Source organism: Rhinoderma darwinii, chromosome 11, assembly GCF_050947455.1.
Source record: "Rhinoderma darwinii isolate aRhiDar2 chromosome 11, aRhiDar2.hap1, whole genome shotgun sequence".
NCBI lineage: Eukaryota > Metazoa > Chordata > Amphibia > Anura > Rhinodermatidae > Rhinoderma > Rhinoderma darwinii.
Window position 1 is genome coordinate 3,451,710 of NC_134697.1, and position 11,064 is coordinate 3,462,773.

At 47.5% G+C, this 11,064-nt stretch overlaps 1 protein-coding gene across 1 annotated transcript; it reads right to left on the minus strand.

The window, feature by feature from the left end:
• Positions 1–6,263: 6,263 nt before the first annotated feature.
• Positions 6,264–9,178, minus strand: ADRB1 (adrenoceptor beta 1). The gene has a single exon (XM_075842320.1). It carries the CDS (start codon positions 8,013–8,015, stop codon positions 6,858–6,860), a length of 1,158 nt encoding a protein of 385 aa, XP_075698435.1. The 5' UTR covers positions 8,016–9,178; the 3' UTR covers positions 6,264–6,857.
• Between the last annotated feature and the right edge of the window lie 1,886 nt (positions 9,179–11,064).

Here is an 11,064-nt window from a genome sequence, read left to right on the forward strand (position 1 = left end):
TCCTGAGGCTGGACCTGGGCCCCGGGTTCTGAGGTCCCCCATAAAACTCTGCATCATATTAATTTATGGGTTTATCTGTGCACACTAAAGGGCCCCATGAAGCCCAATCTGGGGCCAACTATGTTCCCTTCCCTTCATTCTGGGCCAATCCGTGTGGAGGGCGATCCCCTGACTGGCACTTTTATGATCCACAATCCAGCGCTGGGTCTCGGCCGCCATCTTCCTCCTTCCGAGGATTGATCAATAAATCAGAAGGAGAAATCATTTCCCTCATCTAGACCGTGGCTGCCCTGGAAATCCCACAGCAGGTTACAGGTTGGGGCCCCCAATGATTGGGGGGGACCCAGATGACAATTTCTTTGAAGGGATATTCAGCAAATAATTGTTAATCTTTATAATTTCTGTATCAATTTAATCACAGTTTTCAAGATCTCTGCTTTCTGTCATTTAACATGAATCTTTATTGTTTACTTCCAATCGATAAAAAATTCTGTCCATGGTCATGTGATGGACACACAGATGCAGGATTCGTTACAGTATTTGTATCAGAGCAGTGTCTTGTTACGAGTCGCACACCTGTGTGTACATCACATGATCAGTTTCCACTGGAAGTATACGATGAAGGTTTCTATTGAATGACTGCAAGCAGAGATCTTAAAATCGACAGAAAGTATATTGGAAAATGATAATACAAATTTTTTATTATACAAAGAAAAAACGTTATCTGCTGAAACTGGACTATCCCTTTAAGAAGAGACTGTGACTATTTTCTGCCCCCGTCTGAGGAGTGACGTCATCTTCATGATACGAGTGCGTCACACATGGCGGCTGGATGCGCCGGTCGTATTTTCCTAATTTATGTCTTAAAAATTCAGAATTTCTCTTCTGGGCTTTTGGTCTGAAATCTTCACTAATGACGAGAATCTTCCCAGATCTTTGTTTGTCTCTTCATTTCCAGATCACGTTACACGATAACCCGGAGCAGATGCTGCAAGAACTGGGAACGACTCCTCGTCCTGCTGGTCAATGTCCAAACCCCAGCGCCAAATCCCACCTGACGCGGCCCGTATGGAACCCTGTGCGAATGCGTACTTACCGTAGGTGCGTGTCCCCACTATACCGCCATGCAGTACCCACACAGCACTGCTACATCTACACGGCTATACTGCATGCATGGCTCCTGTATGGCAGCACATGGAGGCACCGGAAGAATACCTCAGTAATATGGCGTCCAATGGAACATGACATCGAGGGCACAATGTGGGGGTCCAGTTTGGGTCTGTACAGTTCCGTGGGCGCCATATTTTGGCTCCGCACAATGCGTGTCTGTGATTCGGCCGCGTACATGAACCCCAAGTCTTTGCTGGGTGACAGTGCGCTGTATAAAGGCAGTGACCCCCTGTAACAGCAGTAATGGCGGCCATATTGACACCTATGTCAGGGCCGAGGTCACCACGTGGCTAGAGGCCGTATAATCATGTGCCACCGATCCACCGCATGTGACATTCCATGGAAAGTGGAAGATATTCCAGGCATGGACTGGCGGCCGCAGTCACCACTTCACGTCCATGGCTCACTGATAACACCGATAGTCGGGGGCCCCATCACCAGACCCACAGTACAGTGTAAGTGACAACCCCCAGCATCTCCGGGAATACCTCACATTCTGCAGCGCGACCCCCAGAGCGCAGATTCCGCGGCTATTTCTGTCTATATCCACTGATAACGCCATCCTATACCATAGAAGACGATCCCGTACAGTGACTGCAGAGACCCTGGATGGGTGGGGGCCCCTAAAGTCAGCAAAGATCCCTTCATGACTAGGAAAGCTGGGTGACAACTAATATAGTTGCCATTGGTGTTTCCACTATAGCGTCACCCAGCTTTCCTAGAGCCCTGAATGGTATTATTACACAGTCCTTGAAGAGAGGGCGGTATACCACTACAAATTGTAACTATCGATACCTGGTTCTTAGGATATATCCCTGGTTTGTCATTCAGAAATCTTGGAAAGCTGGGTGATAACCCCATGCTGATTGTCACTCAGCTTTCCTGGACTCTTATGTGGTGATTGCTCCCGTCTCACTTACTACTGGGAAGATTTAGCACTCCAGGAAGGGTGGGTGTCACCATGGCGTCAGTGTATTTGACATTCAGGGTATAGGAAAGCTGGGTGACAAACAATATACTTTCTACAGGAATTTTCACCCAGCTTTCCCATACTCTGAAATGACAAATCTCCCTAATTGTGCCATGTTACATCCATTATCTCCAATATCATTGCATCACTACAGATTTTCCATTGAGGACAGTGGGAAAGCTACGATAGATTATCCCTCTTGTCTTGCTGAGTATGTGTCAGTCTTCACTGTCGTTATGGCATTCTACTCTTGGACCAGGAGGCTCAGGATAAGAGGTCAGATCGGGGGTGCTGCATGGCATGGAATTGTGGCAGGACACAGAGACTGTAACCGGTGATGAATCCAGGACTGAGCGGGTGATTATTATGATCAGATCTGTTCTTTATATATTAGTCGGAGGTTTATATTCGTTATTACGGTGATGGACGGGGAAGTTCCGGATACTTCCGTCTGCGGATATTTCTCCTCCTGGTGTCAGGTGATGCATTAAGCGTACGACACATTCATCACACACCGGAGGGAGCGCGCACATCACCGCAGAGATTATATCCTGATCTTTAATTTACCAGTACACTAACTTCGCCTTTATCGCCACAACCAGACGCGGCGGCGAGTAACCACTTCACTGCCTGCGCCTGATATAGCACCAAGCAGCAAATGGCAAAAACGTGCTAAGGACGTGCGCCAAAATGATAATAAATTACTCTACCGCCAATAGAGCAACAATTTTAACAATTTTTCTTAAAGGGCATGTACATATTTGCAACCAGCTTTGTTTATTGCTTCAAATCAACTTTGCCAATGGCCTCGATATAAAATATCCCACTCTTTTTGTATAGAGCTCCTTTGCAGCGCTATGTGTCTCCGTGGTTACAACTACAAACAATCCCTGTGTAGTCTGATCCTGCAGTCTTCCCCTGCTTCTTACTGACACGTGACTGCAGGATCAGACTACACAGGGATTGTTTGTAGTCTGTAACCACGGAGACACATAGCGCTGCATAGGAGCTGTAGACACAAAATGGTAGGAGACTATTTGCTATTTTTATTTTATATTAAATGTATTGGAGCAATAGAAAAATGGTTGCAAAAGTCTACACACCCTCATCACTCACGATATTGGAGCATACGTATAACGCCAATACTCCAGTCTAAACCATACCTGCCAACTGTCCCGGAATGTTCAGGACTCTAGAAAAGCTGGATGATGACCCACGTGGAGACGGTGAAGGTGGTTATTTATGTCGGTTGTCACCCGGCTTTCCCGAGGAACAGATTTAATTAGGAGACGGCGGAATAGAATTGATATCGATTCCAGGATTTAGATTTATTGGTATTTTTAGGGATTAGCCCTTTAACTGTTGATATCAGGAGATGATTGATGATTTGTCGCTGTTTGGCGGGCGCTGAGAATACAATGTGGAATATGGCGTGAATCAGAGCCTGTGGGAATGGGACAGATCCCCTATCGAGCCGGCGATTCTCCTCCATACTACAGACCATCACCCCCCCCCCCCGCTGTGATGACAGCGCAGTGACGAGGATTATGTCTGCGCCCCCTGTATGTGAAATAGGGATTCGATTGTGAGCTCCTGGGGACAGGGATAATGGGGGTGATTACATTGTATGTGAGATTAGAAGATTAGATTGTAAGCTCCTGGGGACAAGGATGATGGGAGTGATTACATTGTATGTGAGATTGGAAGATTAGATTGTGAGCTCCTGGGGACAGGGATGATGGGAGTGATTACATTGTATGTGAGATTGGAAGATTAGATTGTGAGCTCCTGGGGACAGGGATGATGGGAGTGATACAATAGGGGAATTTATTATTAGCTTTATACAATTTTTCTGTTATAAAAAAGCTGCAAATTTTGGTGCTAAAATTTGTGACTATTCTCTCCTCTCATTGCTTTGGAAAATGGGCGGAGTTAAGTGGAGGGGGGGGGTGGGGCAGCAGGAGTCCGACAAGTGTAAAGACGGAAAATGTTGCAAATCTACATCTGCTCATAGCGGACATAGATTTCATGTTCTGTCTCTAGGACTTCCCGGGATGTGTGAGGCGATGTTCACACGGAAAAATACGGAGCTGTTTTCAAGGGAAAACATCATGTGCTTTTCGTCCGTTTTTCTATTGAGACAATGGAAAACGGCTCAAGAAGTGACATGCATTTCTTTTTTACAAACGGCCGCGTAAAATAACGCCCCGTGGGAACGAAAAGTGTAGGATGAAGGTATGAACGCCAGTCCCCATTGTCTGAGATTGTGAAATATTTATATAACAGGACATAAATCATGTTCATCTATGAGGACAGGAGAACGCGGCCGCGTATTCCTCGCTCTGGTGCCGGCAGCTTCTCTCCGCTATCATGTATGGCGGCAATGTCAAAACTGTAAAACTGTCCTGGTCACTGCTAGCAGCAACCAATCACAACGCAGCTTTCATTTTTCTACAGCAGGTTAGGAAATGAAAGCTGAGCTGTGATTGGTTGCTGTGGGTGACAAGGACAGTTTTATTGTCAGGCAGATTCGATAAATCTGCTCCAATCGGCCTCATCCATGAAATCAGTCTCACGGGAGAACCGGCCATGCCGACCACAGCAACCAATCACAGCGCAGCTTTAATTTTTGCAGAGCAGTTTGAAAGATAAAAGCTGAGCTCTGATTGGTTGCTATGGGCGACATGTTTTTGATTTCCTTTTATTGAATTGTATTCTTTTTTTTACCCCATATCTCTAACAGAGACGAGTGCCGGCCGGAGTCTGCGATACAAGATAATAACTCTGATATCTATCACGTTCTGGATTCATCATCATCATTCACAGAGAAATAACACACCGCACAGGGAATTGTGTCCAAACGGGTTTTATTTTATTCAGAATCTCCCTGGTACTGGTGGCGCAGTATATAAAGAATCACTCCTGGGAAATGTCGCTATTCGCTCTATAGAAATGGCGCATCTACTTGAGATCTTGGGGCAGATGTATAAATATAGACGCAGGTGATTGAAAGACAAACATTGGCGCTGATTGGTCCTTGAGTGCATGCTCCTATATTAAATTTATAAATTGGGCGCAAGGTGCCGCCATGATAGCCCCGCCCCTTTCTCATGTTGCTTTGACACACAACAAAATCCTATAATGGTTAATGTGCATCAGGGGCATCAAATATTTTGCAACATTTTCAGTTCAGAGAAGCATCAGGAACGCCAATAAGGGAATAATCGTCCTGAGCGTCTGCTGGCGCCATGTTCATCACACAGCGGAGACATTTTATATACGTGACCCCCAGCGAGCGCTCATCATTACAGAATTATTATTAACTAGCGCCCTCCCCTCATCCACCCGTGGGGTTACATGAATGCTGTGGCTTTTGACTCATGAGATCCTGGAGAACTACAAGGCCCAGCAAACCTCATGCGTCTTCGCATATTGTGGAACTAGAAAACTTAGCCCGACCCACTACACTGACCGGCTACGTTGAGAGTTGGAGTCCTACGCTGGCTCGCAGCTCCTGTGGGACTCAAGCACTCAGCATTGCGTATCTGGCTGGGAGTAGTAGTTCTACGAGAGCTGGCGGCCACAGTCTTTGTTGGAAAGATCTTGAGAGACTCAAAGATAATAATCCTGGTAAATTGTGACATTTGTCCGAAAGTACCAGCAGTGCCCTAACATTGTGCAAATCTACAGAGCGATGTATCCAAACCCCCCCCCCCTCCTGGGGAATATTCACCGGCTCACTTTCCCCCCGGTATATCCAGCAGCCCCCCCCCCGGGTATATCCAGCAGCCCTCCCCCCCTCCTTGGGTATATTCACCAGCTCACTTTTTCCCCCCGGTATATCCACCAGACCCCCCCCCCGGGTATATCCACCATCCCCCCAGGGGTATATCCACTAGCTCACCCCCCAGGGGTATATCCACCAGGCCCCCCCCCAGGGTATATCCACTTGTTCACCCCCGGGGTATATCCACCAGCCCCCCCCCCCGGTATATCTACCAGCACCCCCTGGGTATATCCGCCAGCCCCCCCTCCGGTATATCTACCAGCACCCCCCCCCCCCGGGTATATCCACCAGCCCCCCCCCTTGGTATATCCGCCAGCTCCCCACATTATGGTTTGTTTAATATAAACATATAAGGTGTCGTGTGCAATGTGCACAATCTGAGGTAGAGATCAGCAAATAATAAATTACATCAATACAAATACAATGCAGCAAACGTTCTGGGGGCCCCGGACACACAGAGGGCCCCGGATACCTAGAGCCAGAGGGGCACTCAGCCATTAAAGAGCTCGTTCCCTGTTGCACAATCTCCTGTCGGAGGAAATTATTATATAAAGGAACAAAAAGAGCAATAAATCCTTACAAATAAGTGCAATCAATACAGGAAGGAAAATTCCCAGCACACTGTGCCCGCAGCGTGGAAACCTGTCATGCCAACCCTACCCGAGGTCCTGGGAGTAGTGCCAGCCAAGGACAGGGCAGTGCCAGCAAGCCCTGCTTCGATATCCCTCCTGACCACCCCCTTCTACAGTGGTCCCAGAGGTCCGGTTCGATATCCCTGAGCGGACCCAATCAGTAAAGTGCTTCCGAGATCCCATCTGGGAAACCCACATTGTTTAGAAAAAAAGCAATCTCATGAAAGGTGAAGTGCAGGTGCCTCAGGTGCCCACCTGCCCTTGGTCAATCCCAGCATGTCCTCAGGTGGGTGGGTGGCTAGGCTGGGTCTAAGGATTGCTGGGTCCCATTATACTCAGACCATGTGGCCAATACGTTGGTATCTAGAGAATTTGCGAAGCCTCCAGAAAGTCTGGACGGGTCAGTGGCTGCGTGGAGCCTTCTGTCCGACTTCCTGGGGCAGCACAGGAGCCTTTTAAAGGCTTTCCTAAAGTCTGGGCTCCTGCAGTAAATGATGGGGTTGAAGGCAGAGTTGACGTAACCCAACCAGTTTAAGAACAAGAAGAGCTTGTCAGGGATGAGGTTCCTGTAGAAGACATTGACTATGTTGGCCAAGAAAAAGGGCAACCAGCATAAGGTGAAGGTGCCCATGATGATGCCCAAGGTCTTCAGGGCTTTCTGTTCCTTGGCCGCCAACATTTTGGAAAGTCTTCTCCTGCTTGACCTGGCATTACTCAGCGCCTGGTTGTGGTGGAACCTGCCCTCACATTTATCAATCTTCTTCATCTGCTTCTTGGCTTCCTTGAAGACCCTGAAGTAGACAAAAATCATGACCACCAATGGGATGTAGAAGGAGATGATGGAGGAAGCGATGGCATAGGCTCTGTTGGTGACAAAGTCACAGCAACCAGGGTCCTCATAGCAGCTCAGGGCCTCGGGGTCATCAGTGTCTCTCCACCAGTGCATCATAATAGGCAGGAAGGAGACCAGTCCAGAAATGGCCCACACTGTGCACACAATGCCCTTGGCTCTGGACTTGGTGAGCAGGCTCTGGTAGCGGAAGGGTGAGGTGATGGCAATGTACCTGTCTATGGCGATGACACACAAGGTCTCTATACTGGCAGTGACACACAGAACATCCACTGAGGTCCAGAACTCACAGAAGATGGAGCCATATAGCCACGTACCACTCACCACTAGGGTGGCCCCCAGGGGCACCACAAAGAGCCCCATGATAAGGTCAGCACAGGCCAGGGAGGTGATGAACACGTTGGTCAAGGTTTGCAGTCTCTGGTTCTTGGCAATGGCCACAATGACCATGATGTTGCCCATGAGGATTAGGAAGATGATGGTGGTCATCAGAACAGCCATGCCCACTGTCCACTGGTGGGACATCTCGTGGAGGGGGAGTAGGTGGCTGGTCTCTGTAGGATTACTCTGGTTCCTGCAGTATGGGGACACCCTGCAGTCTCCCATGAAATTTGCAGATTCTGGGGGATCAGTGGAGGAGGAGTGACTGAGGGAACATGAGAGCAAGTGCTCCCAAGTAATGGGTCAGTGGTGGCAGAGATCCCGGTGCCAGCAGCTGATCCACTGATGTAAAGAAAGTGTCAATCTCCAGCGGCTGAGGTTCTGCCGACTCTGGGTGCAGGAGGCCAGGTGGCACCGGGTGCTGGGGTGCAGGGTCCAGGAGCTTCGCTGATTTCCTCTATAGCCCTGGTTCTGAATGTTATATGATCTGCAGCCCTGGTTCTGGATGCTCTGGGTTCTGTAGCTGTTTCTGTACACTTTGGGTTCTGTAACCCTGGTTCTGGATGTTATATGCTTGGCAGTCCTGGTTCTGGATGTTATATGCTTGGCAGTCCTGGTTCTGGATGTTATATGCTTGGCAGTCCTGGTTCTGGATGTTATATGCTTGGCAGTCCTGGTTCTGGATGTTATATGCTTGGCAGTCCTGGTTCTGGATGTTATATGCTTGGCAGTCCTGGTTCTGGATGTTATATGCTTGGCAGTCCTGGTTCTGGATGTTATATGCTTGGCAGTCCTGGTTCTGGATGTTATATGCTTGGCAGTCCTGGTTCTGGATGTTATATGCTCTGCAGTCCTGGTTCTGGATGTTATATGCTCTGCAGTCCTGGATGTTATATGCTCTGCAGTTCTGGATGTTTGCAGTTTGGATCTGGTTGTTAGATGTTCTGCAGTTCTGGATGTTTGCAGTCCTGGATGTTATATGCTCTGCAGTCCTGGATGTTATATGCTTGGCAGTCCTGGTTGTTATATACTTTTGCAGTCCTGGTTCTGGATGTTATATGCTCTGCAGTCCTGGATGTTATATGCTCTGCAGTTCTGGATGTTTGCAGTTTGGATCTGGTTGTTAGATGCTCTGCAGTTCTGGATGTTTGCAGTCCTGGATGTTATATGCTCTGCAGTCCTGGATGTTATATGCTCTGCAGTCCTGGATGTTATATGCTTGGCAGTCCTGGTTGTTATATATTTTTGCAGTCCTGGTTCTGGATGTTATATGCTCTGCAGTCCTGGATGTTATATGCTCTGCAGTCCTGGATGTTTGCAGTTTGGTTCTGGTGGCTTTGGCTCCCGGACCCCTTTGCCCGGTACTAGCGGGGATCTCCCGGTCTCTGTTCCTCCATCTCGCCCTGGAGCAGAACATGATTGTGATCCCGGCATATCGTCCCGCTCCGTGCTCACCTCTCCACCCTCAAACATCCCTCAGCCTCCCACAGCCAATCAGCAAGGAGGAGGGGGGTGTCTGCAATACAATGCCGTGACGTCAGCAGCCAGAAGAAATGGTGAGAAAAATCCTCTGCTGCTGATGTCATTCTGCAACTCCAGGTATTTATTATACACATTTCCCTCTGCTTTCTGCCAGGTCTAATGGTTATTGCATGCCACATCTTGTATACTGTCCTATGACATGGCAGACAACAATGAATTATTATGTATAGCCCAGACACTATATACTATATAGTGTTTCTACTGATATTATATACTGACAGTACTACATTCTCAGTTATATTATACAGCAGTGACATCACCGCTCTCCGGATATCAGTTATATTATACAGTAGTGACATCACCACTCTCCAGATATAAGTTATATTACACAGTAGTGACATCACCACTCTCCAGATATAAGTTATATTATACAGCAGTGATATCACCACTCTCCAGATATCAGTTATATTATACAGCAGTGACATCACCACTCTCCAGATATCAGTTATATTATACAGCAGTGACATCACCGCTCTCCAGATATATTATATTATACAGCAGTGACATCACCGCCCTCCAGATATAAGTTATATTATACAGCAGTGACATCACCGCTCTCCAGATATCAGTTATATTATACAGCAGTGACATCACCGCTCTCCAGATATCAGTTATATTATACAGCAGTGACATCACCGCTCTCCAGATATCAGTTATATTATACAGCAGTGACATCACCGCTCTCCAGATATCAGTTATATTATACAGCAGTGACATCACCGCTCTCCAGATATCAGTTATATTATACAGCAGTGACAACACCGCTCTCCAGATATATTATACAGCAGTGACATCACCGCTCTCCAGATATATTATATTATACAGCAGTGACATCACCGCTCTCCAGATATCAGTTATATTATACAGCAGTGACATCACCACTCTCCAGATATAAGTTATATTATACAGGAGGTGACATCACTGATATAAGTTATGATCATACGTTTCTGGTTTAGAAACACTATACCCCTCACACCAAGACAAGGACAACCTAGTGCCAAATTACCAGTAAAGTAACCAGTGACCTACTTACTGGGTGCAGGGTGGTGTATAGAGCGGTCACATATTAAAATAGAAAATATATCCAGGACGGTTGGGATCGGGGATTAATGATCTGGGATGCCATTACATCATGTGTGACGCTGGATCGGGGCAGACACGACCCTGACATAATCCCCTATCGTCTCGATAAGATGTAGTAACAGGGTCACCAGTGAATTATACAAATGTTACTGCATTAATAGCATGAAGCCACCGGATCTCACTGGGAGGTCAGAGGCGGAAACCGTGGCAAGAAAGGACATGCGCTTTTTTTTCCGTGAGCGGCCAAAAGCTGCCTGGGAAAAAACACCTCTGCCTCTCATTGAAATCAATGGGGGAGTGTGGGGGAGGGGGGCATTCCGGATACTTTTTGGGCCGCTGATTCAGACGCAGTTTCCGTGTCAAAATTAGCTCCAAGAATCTCTATGTGAGCTGACCCAAACTGTGCCAACCACCCTGTGCCCCACCATAACTTTTTCCCCCACTATAACTGTGCCGGCCACATATGGCCCCTTCAATTTTTAGTCCCCAACCGCACCACCTCCGAAACATCCCCAGACTATAATGGAACCTCCTCCATTCTTAACGGTGGGCTGAATACAAGCAAGAAGCGCGCGCTCACCGGTCACATGATCAGCCAACTTTCGCCTCTTGGACTGCAACTCCTCAAACTTCGATTCGTCTGTGAAAA

Excerpts from the sequence above, each read along its gene's own strand:
- ADRB1 (XM_075842320.1), bottom strand. The coding sequence starts at position 8,015 with ATGGGAGACTGCAGGGTGTCCCCATACTGCAGGAACCAGAGTAATCCT.